Source organism: Cynocephalus volans, chromosome 13 (assembly GCF_027409185.1).
Source record: "Cynocephalus volans isolate mCynVol1 chromosome 13, mCynVol1.pri, whole genome shotgun sequence".
NCBI lineage: Eukaryota > Metazoa > Chordata > Mammalia > Dermoptera > Cynocephalidae > Cynocephalus > Cynocephalus volans.
Window position 1 is genome coordinate 110,783,502 of NC_084472.1, and position 22,097 is coordinate 110,805,598.

The following is a 22,097-nucleotide window of genomic DNA, read 5'->3' on the forward strand; positions in this document are numbered from 1 at the left end:
TTCTATTTCTTTGCTGAGATTTTCTGTTCTTTTATTTCAAGGTGATTTATATTATATTCATTGATACACTTTTAAAAATTATGACTGCTTTTAAATCTTTGTTTGACAGATCCATCGTGTTACTCATCTCAATACTGGCATCAGCTAATTTTTTTTTTCTTATTTTTGTTGTGATTTTCCTGGTCCTTGGTATAATGAATGATTTTGATTTTATTGTTAATATTTAGCCAAGAAGACTCTTGAACTTACTTAAATCTTTTATTTTAGAAGGCAGGCACCCACTGTTAAGTTTAGATTTAGTGTTGTCTTTTGTTCCAACTACAATTTAGTTATGACTTTCAATATTATTGCATTATACATTAGGAATGTGCTATGCTTAATCTCTGGGTCTGCTGGAGCTCCTGCTGCATCTTAGGTTGTTTGGCTATAGGTTGTTCAGCAATAACATTTTTCTGGGCCAGGTGCTGTTCTCAGGTGGAGATGGCTGATAAAAGACTCATGGAATGGAGAGCATTTTCCCTGGCTATTCTTCAGCTACTGGATGTCAGTGTGCATCACTGTATCTCTGATGGTACTTCTGGGTGTAAACAGATTCTATTTGGGCCATCTTTTGCTGTTTGGAGCACTGGCCAGCATCATGAAGATCACCTTCTTCCCCTGGGTGTGCAGCCAGGAGCTGCCGAGCCTGAATTGCCTTCTCTTTCTGGGTAGAGGATTGAGAAGTGATTTCTACCTCTTTGTGAAGGGTCATACTTAAAGGCTCTGTTGGCACCAGTGCAGATGCAGGTGGCTGCTGCTGTTGCTTGACACAGAGCAAGATGTGGATCTCCCTGGTTAGATTTCACTTGCCCTGATGGTGGGGGGTCTTCAGACACTTTGCTGTCAGTGAGTATTGCATGTGGGGTGGGTTGACGCACCCAGGCTCTGCTGACTGCCACTGGGGGTAAATCTGTTCTGCCAAATGACCACTGATGGCTTTGTAAGTCTGGGATCTAATGACCTATAGATACATCCATAGGAAAGAATTTGATGACACTAAACTTTTCATAAAATAGGATTAACAGAGAAAAAGGTCTGTTACTCAAGATCACTAGAATTTAAAGGTACAGAAAAGGAAAATTTCCTGAAAGAACTGTAGGGGAGAACTGGGAAAGACTAAGTTCAAAAGTTAATAGGGTGGAGAATTTGAAATAAGGACAGTAAGTTGTCTCTAAGGCGAACTAAAGAGAAATCAAGATTAGAAAATGTCGGTTAAGACACTTTTGAGTAACCTAGAAAAAACAAGTGAAATGTTCAAAGTTAAAGTCAAATGAATACTGTCAGCACATCAAGTTAGCAGTTACAGACGATACACTCAGAAAATGTGTTTGAGAAAGAAAAGATGCAGATAAGAAAGTTGTCAAAAATTTAGAATTATGAAAAGAATTATTTGGGGGAGGATGGCAGTAACGGTTACTCACAGGCAGAGAAAGATTTAGAGGAAGATAATGCAGATAGATAACAAGGAAATTATATCTGACAAATAGTATTTTGATAACGTCTAAATCTGAATATTTGATGATATCTAGGAAGTAAGGATAAAACCAATACATTTACTTACAAATCATTTATGAACATATCTTTCTATACTTCCTTTTAGGGTCATTGCTTTTATCGAGGATATGCTGCAGAAATTCCAAAATCAATTGTGACACTAAACATTTGCTCTGGACTCAGGTAATGGCATTTTCCAGAGACATACACGGTTACAGACACTGTGTGTGCCCTTACTTTTCAGAAACCTCTTGAAGGGTAGAGTGAAGAACAAAAAAATAGACTGTTTCTTCTCATATATTTTTCTTTTTATTCTCCTCTTTCTCTTATCATTTCTCCTATCCTTTGTTCCTATCCCAGGTTTGCAGTTATAAAATTTGTGCAGAAAAAGCTCCAGCCCCCATAAAGAGTATTCACATTTCTTAGCCACACTATAGCCTCAACTGCTTCTAAATGCTTTAGAAGAGGGGAATTAAGTTGAATTTGAAAGTTAATCTGAGTAAGATGGGATGATTCTTAGAAATTAGACTACAAAGACCACTGTAAAATTTATATGAAATATTTTTATTTAGTAGTGATTTACATTTTTCAGTGGGAAATATATACTAATTATATTTTTATCTCTTTTTTATATTTGAATATTTAGAGGATTGTTGCAGTTCGAGAGTATCAGTTATGGAATTGAACCATTGGAAACTTCATCAACATATGAGCATATGCTTTATCAAATAAAGGATAATAAAATCAATCATTCCCTCTTACAAGAAAATTATCCTATGACTCAGTACGCAGATCAGTCCGACAGGATTCTTGTCAAATCAGAAGTGAGTTCTCCCTTTTATGATACCTTCGTTTGTGTTTACTTTTATAAACTTATTCACTTTGAAATTTTGAGATTTGATACATTTGGAAAGTAAATATAAATTGATATTCATTATATAAAAAGTTTCTATTGTAGTGTATTTGTTTAAAATTTTTTTCTTATTCAAATAATATTTAGAAAATGTAATAGATATAGAAACACATAATTTAAAAATCATCAAAATTTTTACAATGTTTTTCAAGTTGCAAGAATTTTTATGCAAGTATACGTAGTTGCTTTTCACTGAATTTGCATCCTACTGATAAAACGATTCTCAAATTTTCTCATTATTACTTTGTAAGCATTTTCTTTTCCAGTACATTTTCTTTGTTTAGAAAACCTCATTGTTCAGAAATAGTGCTCTTAGAATTTTGGAGCATTTGTTCTAATTGCCTTAATATGCCTAGTTATAAATGTATATGTATAAAGGCATAGTTTTTTTTAAACAAAAAATGGTTTAGCCATACACGTTTCTTTGAAGTTTCCACTTTGCTATTAAGAGGATAACGCACATTTTACATATTATTAAATTTAGTTACATTTATTATTTTTAAATTAAATAACGTTGGTTAATATATATATTAAAATATTAAATATATACATATATAAGGAAAAAATAACCATTTTCTAAAGCAAAATGTATTGCAGAATGCCCTGCTGTCATTTTGATTATATATATATATATATATATATATATATATATTCTTTTATACCTTTTCCTACATATTAACCTTAGTTCATACATTTTATCAAATTATATCATATTTTACATATTTATATGTTTTTAAATAGATAAACTGCATGAATGTACCAGATTTATGAGCGATCACACTTTTCTTATAAATAATTGCATCTAACAGTGGGGCATATTTCCAAAGGTTTTTGATGTATATTAATTTCTCCCTTTTGAATGTTTGTACAACTTTACATTTGATCATCAGTGGTTAAATAAATAAATTTCTGTTCACACATTCTCATCAATACTGGATCTCACATTCAAAAGAAGTAAAACAAAATAAAAATGAATAAAACTTGAATTTAATATATGACAAATTCCATCTCAGTGTTTCTTTACTTTGCTATTATTTGTTTTGTCTAAAATACTGGTCTGAGTACAGGTCAACAAAACTGCCCTTTCAGAAACACAACAAAGGTAAAATACAATCATATACAGAAACGAAGCTTCATTTTCAGTGAAACTAAGAAGTAATCCCGAACTTCATTGTAGCTCTCTGGGAACCATCTGTGTGCTGTCATGACAACTGGACACAGGTGAAGACTGATCATGAGTGAAGGTGACACTATCACAGAAAGCAAATTGCAAACCCTTTGAAGGATCCCATGAGTGCTCATCAGTGGCAGGAAAAAATGTGAAGGAGTGAATGTGCTTTGGAAAAGACAAATGATACCTCCCTTGAAGTCACCCCCCACTGTGATGCATTGGAAGACACACAAACAGCTTACACTTTACACTCCCTGGCTCTGAATTCCAGGTCTTGCAGTCAGTGGTCACAAGAACTTGGGTAACATAACCTTTCAAAGTGTTTATATTTCCTCATGTATAAAAACACAATAATAAAATTAATACCCATCTCACACAATTATTTAAAACATTAAATAACTGTATATATAAAATTACTTAGCATATAGTATGTGGAGAAATAAGTAATCTATAAATATCACTCCTAAAAATATTAATATTTTCCAATGTAGTGGAGCAAGGTCATCAGAAACAATTATGGGGACCTTCCCCAGATGGCCAGCTAGAGAGGTCTGATGCTAGTCTCCTCGCTGTAAATAGAGACCAAAACAATGGACAAGCATATTTTGATTGGAAAAACTGAGGAAAAATCTTGCAGAGTATCAGGAGAGTGATGAGATCCTTGTGAAGTGTGGAAGAAGGGAACTTCACCATAGAGAACAGAGCAGGGCACCCAACCTTCACCACACCACAGGGACCATCTTGGAACCAGGCAGAGAAAAGGTAAGCTAAAAAGGACCCCAGATGTTCCCACCACCGCCACAAATGCCAGTGAGCCCTGCCTCAAAAGAAATCCTTTCGGGACCCAGGACCATTTGGAGAGTAGCTAAGAGTTAGTATAGCTACAGTCTCATAGTGGAAACTGAAAGAGATTAAACCCCTTCCACCCTGAGCAGCTGAAACACAAAATCATCTGGGAGCCAAAACTGCAGTGGGGGTGCAACCTGTCCTGGACCCAGCAAGTCTGACTCCCTTCGTCTGGAGGTCCTGCCTGCATTTGACTGTGCTCACCATGGCAGGAGTGCACCCAGCCCTGGACCCAGCAAGTCTGACTCCCTTCATCTGGAGGTCCTGCCTGCATTTGACTGTGCTCACCATGGCAGGAGTGCACCCAGCCCTGGACCCAGCAAGTCTGACTCCCTTCGTCTGGAGGTCCTGCCTGCACTTGACTGTGCTCACCATGGCAGGAGTGCACCCAGCCCTGGACCCAGCAAGTCTGACTCCCTTCGTCTGGAGGTCCTGCCTGCACTTGACTGTGCTCACCATGGCAGGAGTGCACCCAGCCCTGGACCCAGCAAGTCTGACTCCCTTTGTCTGGAGGTCCTGCCTGCATTTGACTGTTCTCACACAGACACCAGCAGGACCAAGGCCCAGGTTGCCTGGAGCCTAAGGCAGACAGAAAGACGGAGGCCCCAGCATCTGAACCCACAAGGCACCCCCCCCTCCACAGGTGAGTAGGCAGTCTTGTTGAGAGGAAAAGTCACCACAACCTGCACAACTCTTGGTCCTGCTGAGTCCACAGGTGCCCACACTGATAGCCAGGCCAGCTTTGGTCCCTCCTCCCCAACAGCCCTCCACAGCTCTAGGGAGCTGTTAGGTCATGTGGCATCTGTGCAGGTTTGCTTCAGACTCAACAGCTAATCCAGTGGCTTTCTGTACAGTGGCCAGGGCCTGCCGAAACAGTGTACATCTGCCTTCTGGCCAACAGTGGACCAGGCAGGGGTTTTGACACCCCACAACAGCCCTCACCGTGCTGCTGGCCTCAGCTGCACCCTTGCAGGCTTGCATCAGGCTCAACAGCTGAACAAGCAGCCGCCTACAGGGTGGCCAGGCCCTACTGCAGCTGTGTATACTTATCCCCAGACAAACAGCTGGTTGGGTAACAGTTTTTCCTCCCCACAGCACTCTTCCAGAAAGCCACTGGGTCCTGCAGCATCCATGCAGGCTTGCTCCAGACTCAACAGCTGAAACACTGGCTCTCTACAGAGCCATCAGGACATGTTCCAACAGTGAACACCTGCTCACTGACCAACAGCAGATTGCCCACCCCAATAAAAAGCCTATCCAAACAAGAAACTGCCGAGGGCCTCATTTCCTAGGCTCCAAGGGCACCCACAGACAAATCTGAGATTGAATATAGTTGAAGAAGCTGTACAAAGTCTGTGCTACTGCACTCATCCAGATCCAAACTTAAAATGCCCAACCCAACTAACAATATAGAATACACTTACAGAAAAGAGTTTCTCCCTTCAAAAGTCACTCCTAGAATTAAAACAAGTGACTATACCACCAGATGCCCAGACTTCAAAGCAGAGACATGAGAAGCATGAAAAATACAGGGAAACATGACTACCCCAAAAGAAGACTACAATTCTCCAATACTAGACCCTACACAACAGGAAATAGATGAATTGCCTGAAGAGGAATCCCAAAGGGCAATACAAAAACTCAAAATGATGGGTGAAAAGATAGAAATTACAATGAAGTCAAAAAGATATTTGAGGACATGTATGAGAAATTCAACAAAGAGATAAAAACAATAAAAAAATTAAGCAGAAATTCTGGAACTGAATAGTTCATTCAATGAAATAACAGATACAACTGAGAGCATAAGCAGTAAGCTAGAATAAGCAGGAAGAAAAAATCTCCAAAGTAGAAGACAGGCTTTTTGAATTAACACAGTTGGATCAACAAAAGAAAAAGAAAAAATAATTTAAAAAAATGAAGAAAACTTACAAAATCTTTCTGATAACCTTAAGTGTACAAACATCCATATTGTGGGTGTACCAGAAGGGAAAGTGAAAGGCAAAAACATTGAAAGCCTGTTTAATGAAATAATAGCTGAAAACTTCCCAAATATTGGGAGAGAGACAGTCTTACAGATCCAAGAACCTCAAAGACCCCCCAAACAGATTCAACCCAAAAAAGACCTCCCTGAGACACACTGTAGTCAAATTGTCAAAAGTCAAAGACAAAGAAATATTTCTAAAAACATCAAAATGCGGTGTATATACACCATGGAATACTACTCTGCCACAAGAAAGAATGAAATTCTGCCATTTGCAGCAACATGGATGAACTTGGAGGCAATTATGTTAAGTGAAATAAGTCAGGCACAGGCACAGAAATAGAAATTCTGCATGTCCTCACTAGAAAATGGGAGGTGGAGGGGGAGAGGGAGAGAGAGAAAGAACGAACCATAAGAATACATCAAACTTCAACAAGGAAGGAACAGATCTATGGTCAGCAGATGAGGGGTTAAGGAGAAATTGGGCAATGGACACAAGAATAATTACAATTTATAATGATGAACACGCTAGTAATACTGATTTAATCATCATATATTGTACACAAATACTTATAGCCAACTTGATACCCCAGAAATATGTATAATCAATTATGTTTCAACTGTAAAAGAAATAAAATTAACAATGAATTACAAAAAAAATTATGAAAATTTGGTTACAAAACAAAATGCAATAATGAAATAAAATAGTGAAAAAAATGTCAGGAACTGTGAAGAAACCAGGGAAGTCCCCGCAGGAATGGAGATAACTGGGTACTGGTATGTTTTGTGCATTTTGTATCTTTCACAGGGGAACTCGATAACTGCTTTTCATCCTGAATTTGATAGGCCTAAGTATATAGGCTTAATTAAGTATGTTTTTACATACACACGTGCTTTTATAAGCACAAATAAAGTCATCATTATCAATAACAGATTTAAAAAAGAAACAGATAAAACAGAGTTCATGTTTTCAAGCATTTTTACATCTTTGTAAGTTAACACAAACAAACATTAAACAAAGTTTATAACTAGAGTTGAAAAACAGAACCAGAAACCAAATAAGATGCAATAAAGGACTTATCTGGTAAAAGCATTTTGAACACATCCATTTACCCCTCAATCCACTAAAGTGAAAATAAGGGATTTACAAAATGGAATAAACTTTATACAATTATCATGGGTCAAGTAAGGAAAAATAAATTAAAAAGAAAAAAAATTCTCAGAGACGGAAGCAGATTAGAAGTTATCAGAAACTGGGGTAGGGATTAATGAGGAGCTATTGCTCGGTGGGTGCAGAGTTTACGTTTAGGCTGGAAATACAGGTGGTGGTCACACAGCACTGCAAATGTAATTAATTCCTCACATTTGTATGTTTAAAAACGCTTTAAAAGGCAAACCTATGGTATATATATTTTACCACATTAAAAAATAATAAAAATAATACATTTTAAAAAACCCTTAGAATTAAGAAAAAAAATACAAAGACAAGCAGAATAGTAGATGAGTCAAAACAATGCAATTCAAATAGAAGATAAATATATAGCTAATTTAGCCCCTAAAAAGCTGAGTCCTAAACTGGCGATTGTGGTTGGCTATATAGAAATTTTGGGGGATTTGCCTGTCCAAATACCTTAGCAAGCGGATATGAGAGTGAACCTAAAAGGAGAATTGGGTAAAAATATGTTGCACAGGTATTTATAACGCCTTTTCTGTCCTAGTCAACTGCCTCATTTGTAGACTGGCAAAAGTAAAAGGTGATTTCCTTTGGGGAGTCTTGGAAATGGGGATACTGGGCACAGATTGTCTCTCGCATTTGAGGCTGCACGCCATCCTGAAAATTAGTGACTGAGGTCAACCAGGCACACTGGCTATCGGCTGCCAGGCTCACACCTTCTAAGAAGTCATGTTGGAAGTTCCCTCTCCAGGAGGAAATCGAAACAGCCAAATTGACAGTAGAGTTTCTCCAGCAAACAATACAGAAAAATTACTCTCTGTGAGGACCGCAGCCCGTAAAATCCATGTGTTGTCATGGATGTTGGAATAAACTGTTTAAATGCTCGGTTCCTAATATGAAGAGTCACTAGTCATACAATGAAACAATTTAATATGAAAGACAGAAACATAAAAAACAAAATGAGAGTTAAAGCTTGAAGTGCCAAATAATATAGAGGATGAAGGAAAAAAAAAAAAAAGACTATTGATATCCTCATAGAGGTATGAGAAAATATTTCATCCACCAAACAAGAACAAGGTACTATTAAAAATAAAATTCAACAGATTGAAAATGTAAAAATATAGTAAAAATTTAAAAAATAGAAAGTTCACAAGATAAAATTTCAGAAATCTCTCGAAAAGTAAAGAACAAAGACAAATGACAGGGAGATTTGAGAGATAAGAAAATGAAATCAAAATAATAACATAGATAGGTGATACAATAGGAGTTCCATTAAGAATAAACAGAAAAAAATTGAGTTAAATAAGTCACAAAACAATCCATGAAAAATTCTCAGAATTATTTAAGGTGAGTTTCAAGACTGATATAAAGCATCTGGTTTCTTATCTATTTCCAGAATGTAGAATGTCATGAAATTTCCCAGCAGCAATCCTGGAAGTTGAAAGGCAATGCTGCAACTGCTTAAAGTGAGGCAATTTCTACTACATAACTCTGTGTGCAGCCAGAATGACACAGCTGAGATGTCTCCTTCTTCCCTCTCTAATGTGAAACGTTCTTCCTAATAAAAACAAAATAAAACAAAACAAAAACCCCAGGTAAACAAAAGAAAAAATATTTTAATCCTGTTTTGAATAGAAATAGCAGGCAGTCACAATCACAACCAAATTCAAAAAGAATAGTTACCAAACACGATGAAATTTCAACAAAACAAAAACAACTGTGTACGCGGTTGTTCTCAATCTCTGTTCTTCATGAACATCACTATTAGGCCAGATACCACCAGATGCTGAAGACAAAAAATTCTCACCTCTCGGTGGTTTAACATAAGGTTTATGTATCGCTCATGCAAAGTCCAAGGTGGGTTCAGTTCTGCTGGCTTATTTCCTCCCGAGCTTTGACTCGGGGCCCCTGACAGTTTCCCACTAGATTCTCTGAGTCTGGTCAGGAGTAAAGGGGAAAGAGGCACCAGCGAGCTGCCTCTCAGCCTCATGTCTTCTCTTGAAGAGGGAGCAAAAGCCATTCTTAAATAATTGGTCATTTCTTAAAAGTGGGATAAAAATCACTCATTGCCACGCTTTGTCCAACAAAGTTTTGACTTGAAAGTACTACATCTAGTCAAAAATTAGAATAATAGAAAAGGAATAATTATGGGGCATATGAATTAATATAAATATAAAATATAAAATAAATACCAATCCAAATTGAAGGAATTAAAATGTTGCTACTATTATATATTCATGACCTGTCTCATAGGTGCCACATATTGTTCTAAGAGTTTTATATATATTCTGTCATTCCAATTCTTTCAACAATTCTAGAAATTAGTGCTGTTATTCAGATCAGGAATCAGAGATTTAGAGAGTTCAAATTATTATCCTAGGAAATTCTCTGGTAAGTGGTGGCATTAAAATTCAAATTCAGATAATATAATACCAGAGATATGCTGTTTAGCTTTCAAATAGTTTATCTCTATACAGCTTCTTAAAAGTTCCCTTGAAAGGCTTAGAAAATAAATGTGAAAGAAAGATAAAACTATCTTAAAAATAAAAACAAGTAATAGAACTAGTGAATAACAGGACACACAACGAAAATCCCAATCTGTAGTATTAGAGTCAGGTTTAAGAAATGATACATTTGTGAAGATGAATATGCTAATTACCCTAATTTGATCATCACACATTGTATACATGTATTCAAGGATATGTCTGTACCCCATAAATATGTACGATCAGTATGTGTCAATTAAAAAAGCAAATTAAAAGTCAGGTTATGCAAACAGAACAAAATGAAATGGAAAAGTAATGATATGAAAATGATGGTAGATAAAAACTAAAACTGCATGATGGTTAATTTTATTGTCAACTTGGAAGGTCCACAGCCCGAATATAGTTGGTCAAATATTATTCTGGGTGTTTCTGTGAGGGTGGTTTTGCATGGGATTAACACCGGTCAACTTTGGGTAAAGCAGATTGCCCTCCACGATGTACGTGGGCCTCATCCTCTCGGTTGAAACCCAAATAGAACAAGAGGACTGGGCTCCTCTGAGTAAAAGGAAATGCCCCAGCAGACGGCCTTGGAGCTGGACTGGAACTGCACCATCAGCTCCGCCGGGTCCCAGACCGACGGCCTCTGCTCCTGAGCTGCAGGGTCGGCCCTCCCTGCACCCCCGGCCTGTGGACTAACCAACATCCGTGATCAAGTGAACCAACTTCCTTCAGTGAATCTCTTTCTACATACATACACATTGTATTAGTGTTGTTTGTCTGAAAAACCCTGAAGGATACAGCATGAAAGACTGATAACGGATTCAAGATATTCAAAATTGTCATCGTGAATAAGAGATCACCAAAAGTATTCCAAATTGTCAAACCACAAAACTTTATTTAAATAAAGAAGCCCTGAAATTGAAAATTTTCCCAGAAATTCTGATTAAAAACTGGCAACACTGAGACATAATGTGGTTAGTATATTTAACTCTATAAATAAATAATAATTCTATGGGCATCTTGGCCTCAAAGAAAGTCACTCACAAAGGTGGAAAAATTGGCCAAAATAAAGTGCTTATAAAACAGTCAAATAATTTGTATGACATCACTATGGGATATAATACATCACAACAGTTTTTAACCCAGTCAAGTTGCCATTATAATATAATAACATTCTTACATTTTTAAGAATTCTGTGACTATAATATCTATTGTAATTTGTGGCAATATTACTTAAATCAGTACAGTGAAACAGGAATTGAGTAAGATAATTTAACAGATATATGTAGAAAATCACAGGATCATAATAATTCCAGAAAAAAAGAATGTGGCAAAATTTCACACATATTTATGATAAAAACTGGGAATAGAAAACTTCCTTGATCTAATTAAAAATACCTATGTAAAGCCAACAGCTAACGTAATGGGTGTAAATAACAGAATGTTTTGCCCTGTTGTGGACTGCATGCATGTGTCCCCCACCAACTGGTATGTTGAAACTCTAATTCCCAACAGGATGGTATTAGAAGGTCAGGAATTGGAAGGTAATTGAAGTTAGATTAGGTCATGATAGCGGGGCCCTCACGATGGAATTAATGTAGCTATAAAAAGAGAAGAGGCAGGGGATCTTCATCTCTGCTCTCTGCTTTGTGAGGATTCGAGAAGACAGCAATCTGCAAACCAGGAAAAGTGACCCTACCAGATACTGGATCTGCCTGAACCTCGATCTTGGGCTTCCCACCATCCAGAACTGTGAGACATTCTTTGTTGTTCCTTAAGCTACCCAGTATATGTATGTTGGTTGCAGCAACCCAAACTCACTAAGAATTAAGAATGGTAACAAGACAAGGACACCTGCCCTCACTACTTCCATGCAACATTGTACTGGAGTTCCTAGATGGTGCAACAGGAAACAAAATGATAAAGCATATACAGTTTCAAAAGAAAAACGTAACCCTACTTTTTTAGACGCCCTAACTCTGCTGTAGAAAACCCTAAAGAATCTACAGCAAAGCTACCAGGACTAATAACAGAGTTTAGCAAAGTCACAGGAAACAAAGGAAAAGACATTGTTAAGATGTTTATTTTCTCTAAATTGATCTGTAGATTCAGTGCAATACCAATCAAAATTCCAGAAAGCATTTTTGCAGGTACTGGTTTTTAAATGCAAAAGGAGATTCAAATATCCTTGTATAGTCAAAAAGTTTAATAAGTAAGAGAAAGAACAAGGAGGGGGACTTACCTTTTCATAAAGGTGCAGGTGGCAAATATATTAGGCGAGCAGGGCCTGTGGTCCATTGCCGCGCCCTCATTCTGTGTTTGTAACACGACAGTCAGCACGACAAAATGTACACACACGGTTGTGGCTGTGTTCCAGTGAACTATGATCAACAAAACAGTGGCATGGTTATCTGACCCCTGTTATAGAGCTACATTTACGTTTCTGACCTAAGTGTAGACATACGGAACCATGGAACAGAACAGAGAGATCAGAAGTGGAATCAAAATTACCAGTCAATTGATTTTTTCACAAAAGTGCCAAGGACTCTCAAAGACTAAAGAATGATTTTTTCAACAAATGATGTGACAGTAATTGAATATCCATATGGAATAATATGAATTATGACCCTAAAGAAAAAACTGAATTAAAGCGAAGACTTAAATGTCAAAGCTAAATAAATTTCTAGTAAGAAATTTAGGAGGAACCTAATTAATAAACCATAAATATGTTATAAAATAGATGTTCAACATCGTAAATCATCAGAGAAATGCAAATAAAACCTCAATGAGGTATCAATGAAGACCAGCAAGAATGGATAAAATGGAAAAGATTCACAATACCAAATACAGGCAAACACGTGGAGCGATTGAAATTTTTATTAATTCTTTGTGAGAATACAGAATGATCAAACCACTTTGGAAAGTAATTTTGCTCTTTCATAATACTTTACACATTCATAAGTACCATGTGACTCAGGTTTTCTAGTTCTAAGTATTCACCAATAAAAACAAAAAACAAACAAACAAACAAAACCCAACAAATACAACCACACAAACCTTGTACGTGAATATTCATAGCAGCCTTACTTATAATTGCTACAATGTATAAATAATCCAAAAGACCAGCAGGTTTATACATAAACAAATTTGATGTATCTTTAAAGTGGCATACCACTTAGCAATAAAAACTAATAAACTACTAATAATCAAAACAACAGGGGTGAATGCTGAGTGAAAGAAGCTAGATATGAAAGAGCACACACCATACGATTTCACTTAGATAAAATTCTTGATCAGATTACCCTAACCTATAGTGACAGAAACCAGACCACAGGCAGTCTTGGGCTATGTGGGCTGTTGACACGGAACAGTGTCACGGAAACGTAAATAATGACATGAGTGTACATGTAACCATTTCCAGAATAAGTAACAAATCATGCAACTGGATACTTAAAACGAACACATTTTACTGTATGCAAAAATAATGAGGAAATAGAGACAACATTTTGGGGAAAAGTTGATGGAAGTTTGTTTAGCTTGAAGGTTGGCAGGGGAGGGGTGTCCCATAGCGCAAGCAGGAGTGTTTGGAGAAGAAAACATGGGGTTCTCTCTCATTTCATTCTAGTGATGAATAATATAAAGTGAAACCCCTCTGATTTGTTCTTAAAATTTTTATGTAGAATCCCACCTGTTAAGTGGCCACCCATCCTCTTATTTTCCTGTTATCTACATCATCTCTATCTATGTCTCTGTATCTGTCTGTGCGTGCATATATATATATATACATATAATATACACATATTTTCCATATTTATCTACCCCTGAGTATACAGTATATATTACAATGTAAGAATTTTGAAAATGTTTTATTTATGTGCTCAATTTCACAGAAAAATGCAGATGCACTATTGAAAAGAACTCTGAAAATACAAATCATTGTGGATAAAGGAATGGTATGCACTACTGACATATTTCATTATACCTTTATTTTGTGTTTAAATTCTGGGGGAATATGAATAAGAAACTTTCATTGTTTTCAATACAGATAAATTTTATGCTATTCAAAATATGTCTCGGTATAGCAGGACATACATAAATGTTGTCAATTGCCTTTTTGCTGACATAGGGGGACCCATATTTATGTCTTGATTTCCAAATCACAATAGATTTCTAGTAATAATGTGTAACTTTGAATGGAAGGGCTCTACTACACTATAATTTACAGGATTACACTTAGATGCAGATACTTCTAGATCCACCCCGATTCTTTCTGACACTCTCCTTAAATCAATTGTCTTATTTTAAAACAAGCTACTTTATTATTTGCTCAATTTAAAATCCTTGTTATTAAATATTATCCTTTATAAAATTATTTGATGTTTTATTCTTTAGCTTCTATGGTGAAAGTGCTGCTTCTAAAAATGGGAAGAATCATTTATTAGAATAGTTAATTTATGTTTACCAAAAGTATTGGTAACTATGGAATTAGGTTAGTACTACTTTGCTATTAGTGTCCCAATGTTGCATCAGTTACGTTGCTCCTTTGTTCCTCTTTTAGTCCCCTTGGATTAGTGGGTTATTTTTAGCATTTACTTTCACTGCCAGTATCATTTACGTGTGTGTGTTTTCACTGCTGTTCCACTCTTTCCAGTCCCTCTGTCCAGAGATTTCTTTAGTTGTTCCAATTAGTTTTCTTAAATGTTTATTATCTAGAATTAACGTTTACAACCTTGCACATTAGAACCTTTCAACAGCAAAATTCCATTTTTGCCCCAGTCATTGTGATTTTGTTATATTTTACTTCTCCATGTGTTATAAACACCAAAATTAACTATTTTTAATTAAATATGCACTTTTTAAAAGAAATTGAGGAAAGTAAAAAAATTTATTTTTACTACATATTTACCATTTGTAAAGCTTTTCATTCCTTCTAATAAGTCCACATTTTTGAAATTTCTCTTCAGCCTGTTGAATTCTCTCCGGTTTTTGTTCATCTGAAATTATCTTTTTTCATCTTAACTTTTTAAGCATTTTATTTGGAAATAACTTCAAACTTTCAGAAAAGTTGCAAGAATAAGAATAATACAAAGGACACTTTTATTGTCTTTACCCACATTTATTGTTAATCTTGTAGTCAATTCTCACCCGTGCTCTCTTCATTTGAATTTGAAAGTAAGTTGTAAATCACATTATGGAGTTTACTCCTAAAAAATAAGAGCATTATCTCATATAACCAAGACAGAGTTATTTATCTTAGTAAAAATAGCCTTGTACATTTATCAAGTCCACTATAACTTTATTGTGTTGTGGTCAGATAAAGTGATCTAACGGACACTATGTTTTATATTCAGAGAACTGTTTTATGGCCTTATATAAAACTTTCATTTATGTTTGAAAAACATATATTCTCTCATTATTGCATACTGTCATCTATATAGGCATGTATATTATATTCAACATTTGCTTGGGTTTTTCAAATATTGTGTATCACTATTGTGTCTCTTTACTGTTAATTTGCCTTTCATTAAGAGAACTATGTAAAAACATCTCACTATGATAGTCAATTTTTATGTATAATTCTGTTGAATCCTGTTTAATATATTTTGTAGCCATGTTATTAGTTATTTGCTAGTTTAGAATGTTTTCCTATTTCTGATGAATTGAACATTTTATCAATATGTTGTGATAATCATGACTACTTTTTGCTTTAAGATTTATTCTTATCAATATAACTATTATATTGATTAATATAACTCTCACAGAACATAACATATGCTCTTGTCTAGTATTTTCATGGTATTATCTGCATAACATCTTCTCATCATTTTACTGAATATTTATATATATCCTTATATTTTAGAGTTTTTAATTTTAATTTGCATATAGTGGGGGTTTTTTAATCTTTGACATTTAGTGTTTAGTCTTTTAATATTTAGTGCTTATTGATGTATTTGGATTCATTTCCATAATCACATATTTTTGTTTTTGTTTGATAGTCATATGTTTAGCCTTGAGAAGGACTACCTTCACTCGTACCGCACATGCTGGGTGTGTAAATGTGCATCATGGTTTACTGAGACAGTTCACATACAGAGAAGAAGCAAGGTGCAAAACAGACAGCAAACACTCAGACGTGTGCGTGCACACATAATTGGAAATAATATTCCAGATAAAATATGATTTTCATTCCCTTGGATGAGGATATATTCTTGAAATTGTTCACTACCCTGGTACTCAGGGCTCTGTCTTTAGAAAGTGCCTTTTTTATCCAGGATGTATAGTCAGCTTGTCTTATGGGGATGAAGACAAATGAGGTGGCATTCAACTGGTACAGTAGGAAAAAGTAGGTTTAATGGTTTAATTGGTTAGTGATTGGAGTACTGGTTCTCATCTTTATCGGCTATGTGCTCTTGAAACCTTAATACTTTGACCCTTAATTTTTATATCTGTAAAGAGGTAGATAAGCACAACTATCTCATTTTAATGTTGTCGACTAATTTACAAAGTCCCTAGTAAGCATTTGGTAAGTCTCAATTCTACTTTTGCACCTTCAATCGAGCACTGTTTGCTTTATCTTTTGTTTTTATATCCATTTACTATGTTGTAGTCTAGTCACTTTTACTAGTGACTAAGAATAACATTTGTCTTGCAGTACGACTACATGGGCTCTGAGGTGGCAGTTGCGGCTGAGAAAGTTGTCCATATCTTTGGGCTTATCAACACTGTAAGTAATCTGTATTTCATATTTTAATAAGAAACATTCAAATTAATGCATAAACATCGTTTGTATAAATAATATGTACATTATTTAGAAAGTATAGTCCTCCCAACTAGTTTCATATGGCAATGAATTCATCTCCAAAAAAACAAAGTAAATTGATAACATTAGCATCATGTATAAAGATGTACCCAAAACTGTATAACGCGTGCCTTCTGTTTTCAGATGTTTTCCCAGCTCAACGTGACTGTTATGCTATCTTCCTTGGAGCTCTGGTCAGATCAAAATAAGATTTCAACGAATGGGGATGCTGATGAAGTACTGCAAAGATTTTTGTTATGGAAACGAAAATTTTTGTTTCAGAGGTCCCATGACATGGCCTACTTACTAGTGTAAGCACTTGATCGACAGTGGTGGAGGGTTTATCAAATTATTTGATATGTTAGCTTTCAGAATTATATACAAATTATGTAAAACGATAATCTTCTAACAGATGATATGCATATTGTGTTGGCAAAATGCAAAATATAAAAACATGATACCGCGTAAGACACTAACTAAGTCACAGTAGGCTGTTGTCCTCAGTGGACTGTTCACTTACAGACGTATCATGAGCTAGAAATGGAGACTCTTGAGATAAACGTGGAGCCTGGATGCTTGTGAAGATCTTCTCAGAGGTGAAGAACTGAAGACACCATGTTAACGTCAGATGAGACGTGAATCAGTCCACAAATGCAATTGCTGCATGTCATGCTGGTCACAGCACAAAACTGTAAAACCGTGAATAACTGAAATGGGCCACTCTGCCATTTCTGTCCTTACCTTCTAAACTGACCTAAGATGCAGCTTTTTTATCTACTTGTCCTGTATCTTTCAAGAGTCTTTATTAAGATTTTTGTTTTACTTATTTGATTATTTCATATTCAAAAATTAAAAAACACAATTCTACAGATCTTAATCAATATGGAATATATTTGTAAATCGATTAGTGTCTCCCGTGGAATCTAAGGAGCTCTGGGATTCAGAGCAACATTAACGAAGGACTAAAATGTGTGCGAGCACTTTCTATACGCCATGCCTCGTGAGCATATAAAATTTCTCTTTCCTTTCCTCTCCTCCAATCCAACATTTTTTACACACTTTTAGGGTTGTATATATGTATAAATCACAGCAGTAAACAATCCTGACTCTTATATCTTGAATGTTATTGATCCAGTGATGACAGTAGTGATGATTAATTTTTTGGAAAGATTAGGCACTGCTATGTTTTGGACTGTGTGTCATTTAATATTAAATAGCCTTTAGAAATTAACTTGATATGAACCATGGAAAATTACCAAATAGTAAATGATTGAAAGCATAAAACATGATATGTAATTTTCATGTTTTAAAGAAAGCATAACTTTATTGAGGAATCTAATTTCTAAATATCATTAAATTATTAATATTTTAAAATGTATTTATTCACAATAAAAAATTTTATTATTTAGTTATAGGGACCATCCTAATTATGTGGGAGTAACATATCATGGAATGGCATGCGATCCAAAGTTTGCTGCAGGAGTTGCTCTGGTATGAATTTGTTTCCATCTCTTCTGTAGTAATATCAAGGTTTAGACAGTTAACGTCCACTTCAGTGAACAAAAGTCCATATAATGTATCTTTCATACTGTTTTGACAAATCTTTGTATAATGCTTTTTACAAAATATTTGAAACTCAAATGTTATAATTTTAAAGGAATTTGTTATGTGGGGAAAAAAACACATAACATAAAATTTACCATCTTCACCATTTTCAAGTGTACAGTTCGGTAGTGTTAAGTACATTTGCATTGATGTGCAACAGATCTCCTGAACTTTTCACCTTGCAAAATTGGAAATCTGTACTCATTAAAGTACTTATCTTTGGTGTCTGTAACCACCATTCTGCTTTCTGTTTCCATTTCCCTTAAACTGACAACTTAGATTCCTCATATAAGTGGATTCATTCGGTCTTTCTGTTACTGGCTTATTTCACTTCACATAATGTCATCAAGGTTAATGTCTGTTGTTTCATGAAAAACTTTCCTTCCATTTTATGACTAATTAATATTTAATCGTAGGTATATACCCCATTTTCTTTATCCATTCATCTGTGGATGGACATTTAGGTTATTTCCATATCTTGGCTATTGTGCATAATGCTGCAATGAACATGGGAGCACATATATCTCTTGAGATCCTGATTTTATCTCTTTTTGATGTATACCCAGAAGGGGAATTGCTGGGTCATATGGTAGTTCTGTTTTTATTTTTTTGTGGAATGATTTCCATAGCAGTTGCACTATTTTATTACCTTACCAACATTTCACATCTTATTTTTCACATCCCTACCAACACTGTTATTTTCTATCCATTTGTGTGTTTGTTTAATATCAGCCATCGTAATGAATATGAGGTAACAGCCTATTGTGGTTTGAATTGCATTTCTAGGATGACTAATGTGTTGTAATTTTTTTCATATGCTTGTTGGTCTTTTGTATGTATATTTGGAGTAATGTCTATGCAAGTCATTTGCCCAATTTTTATTTATTTATTTATTTTTGTTGAGTTGTGGGAGTTGTTTATATTCTGGATTTTAACTCCTTATCAGATATATGATTTGCAAATATTCTCTCCTCTTCCATAGGTTGCCTTTACACTCTGTTGATTGTGTAATTTGAAAGAGAAAACTTTTTAAGTTTGTTGCATTCCCATTTGTCTATTTTTGCTTTTGTATCTTATGCTAAGAAATCTTGGTCAGATCAATAACACTTTGTGTATGTTTTCTACTAAGAGTTTTATAATTTTGAGTCTTTTGTTTAGGTGTTTAATCCATTTTGAGTTAATTTTTGTAGATGGTGTCAGATAAAGCTCCAGCTTTATTCTTTTGCACATGGACATCCACTTTCTCCAGCATGGTTTGTTGAAGAGCCTGTCCTTCTTCCATTGATTGGTCTTGGCACTCTTGTTGTAGATCATCTGACCATATATGTAAGAGTTTCACTCTCTCTATTTTATTCTACTCATCTTTATGTCTGTCTCTAGGCAACTACCATACTGTTGTGATTACCATAGTTTTGTAATATAATTTGATATCAGAATATGTGAGTCCTTCAAATTTCTTCTTCTTTTTCAAAATTGTTACGATTATTTGGGGTCCTTTGAGATTCCATATCAATTTTGGGATTATTTTTTTCTATTCCTGCAAAAAATGCTCTCAGTTGATGTTGGAGAGTTTACTGAATCTCAGATTGCTTTGAGGAGTAATGAAATCTTAGCACTATTAAGTTTTTCTGTCAGTACATGTGGGATGTCCTTACATTTATTTGTATCCTCTGTAGTATCTTCTAGTAATATTTCACAGTGTTTAATGAATAAGTAATTCACCCCTTTGCCTAGGTTTATTTCTAAATATTTTATTTTTTTGATAGTTTTGTGATTGGAATAGTTTTCAAAGTTTTTTCAGATTACTCATTGTAAATGTATGCAAACCCATTCTATTTTTGAGTGTTGGTTTTGTATCCTGAAATGCTGTTGATTTCTTTATTAGTTCCAACAGTTTATTTCGTGTGGAGTCTTTAGGTTTTCTACATATGAGATCACATCATCTGGAATAGAGGTAATTTTACTTCTTTATTTCCAATTTGAGGGCTTTTGCTTATTTTCTTGCTTAATTGCTCTGGCAAGGTTTTTCAATACAATTTTGGATAGAATTGTAAAAGCAAGCATCCTATCTTGTTCTTGTTCTTAGATAAGAACTCAGGCTTTCACTCTTGAGTATAATGTTAGCTATAGGCTTTTCATATATTTCCTTTATTATATTGGGGTAGTGTGTTTCTGTTACTATTTTGTTGAATATTTTATAATGAAAGCATGTTGGATCATGTGAAATTTATTTTCTTCCTCAGGTGAGATAATCATGTGGCTTATGTCCTTCATTCTGTTAAAAGGTTCTATCACATTTATTGATTTGTATATGTTGAGCCATCCTTGTATTCTAGGAATAAATCCTAGTCAAAGTGCATAGTCATTTTAAGTTGCTGTTGATTTGGTTTGCTAGTATTGTGTTGGGGATGTTTGCATCAATATTCATTAGGGGACTTTTGAAAGAACCATCTTTATTTAATATTTTTTCTACTCTCTATTTAGCTCATCACTGCCATAATACTTATTATTTTTTTCCTCCTGCTTGCTTTAGTTTCTTCTTTTTTCTAGTTTCTTGTGGTGTCACATTAGTTTGAGATATTCATTCTTTTTTAATGTATGCATTTATACTTTTCTGTTTTTGTTTTTGTTTTTTTTTTCTTTTCTGGATCCTACAAGTTTTGATATATTGTGTTTTCATTCTCATTTGGCTTAAGGTATTTTCTAATTTACATTGTGACTTCTTAGATTCATTGACACTTCAAGAGTGTGTTTTTAAATTTCCACATATTTGTGGCTACACAAACTTTCTGTAATTGATTTCTAGTTTCATTTCATTGGGATTGGAAAATGATACATTGCATAATTTCAAGATTTTTAAAATTGTTAAGATTTGCTTGGTGGTCTAATGGGCTATGCTGAAGAATGTTCCATATGCACTTGAGAAGACTGTGTATACTGCTGTTGTTGTGTAGAATGTCCTCTATATGTCTTTTAGGACCAGTTGGTCTATCCTGCTATTCAAGTCTTATAGTTACTTGTTTGTCTTCTGTTTGTTGTTCATTATTGAAAGTGGAGTATTGACATCTTTTGCTATTATTGTGTTTCTGTCTAGCTCTCCCTTCAATTCTTTGAGGTTTTATTCATATGTTTGGGAGTTCTGATATTTGGTGCATAAATATTTATAATTGTTGCATCTTCTTGGGGAATTGACCCTTCTATTTTTATATAGTGTCTTTTTTGTCTCCTGTAAGTTTTTCACTTAAAGTATATTTTGTCAGAGATCACTATAGTCACCCTTGTTCCCTTTTGGTTACTATTTGCATGAAGTATCTTTTTCCATTTTTTTCTTTTAAGCCAATTTGTGTCCTTAGATCTAAAATGTTTCTCTTGTAGACACCATAAATTTGGATCCTGTTTTTTAATCCATTCAGCTAATATCTGCCTTCAATTGAGGAGTTTGATCCATTTATATTTGAAGTAATTAGTGAAAAGGAAGAATTTACTATTGCTGTTTTGTTCATTGTTTTCTGTATATCTTGCAGGGTTTTTTTTTTTTTTTATCTCATTTCCTCTCTTGCAGTCTTCTCTGTGTTTGTGTGTGTGTATG

The 22,097-nt window shown here is 34.9% G+C and overlaps 1 protein-coding gene across 1 annotated transcript in view; it reads left to right on the plus strand.

Annotated features, from left to right (window-relative positions):
- Positions 1-480: 480 nt before the first annotated feature.
- Positions 481-22,097, plus strand: part of LOC134361753 (A disintegrin and metallopeptidase domain 3-like) — an 88,872-nt gene continuing 67,255 nt past the window's right edge. Inside the window, 7 exon segments of the mRNA XM_063076731.1 lie at positions 481-571; positions 1,569-1,716; positions 2,180-2,357; positions 13,995-14,057; positions 16,757-16,828; positions 17,048-17,214; positions 18,313-18,394. Of these exon segments, the coding sequence (XP_062932801.1) occupies positions 481-571; positions 1,569-1,716; positions 2,180-2,357; positions 13,995-14,057; positions 16,757-16,828; positions 17,048-17,214; positions 18,313-18,394 (801 nt within the window).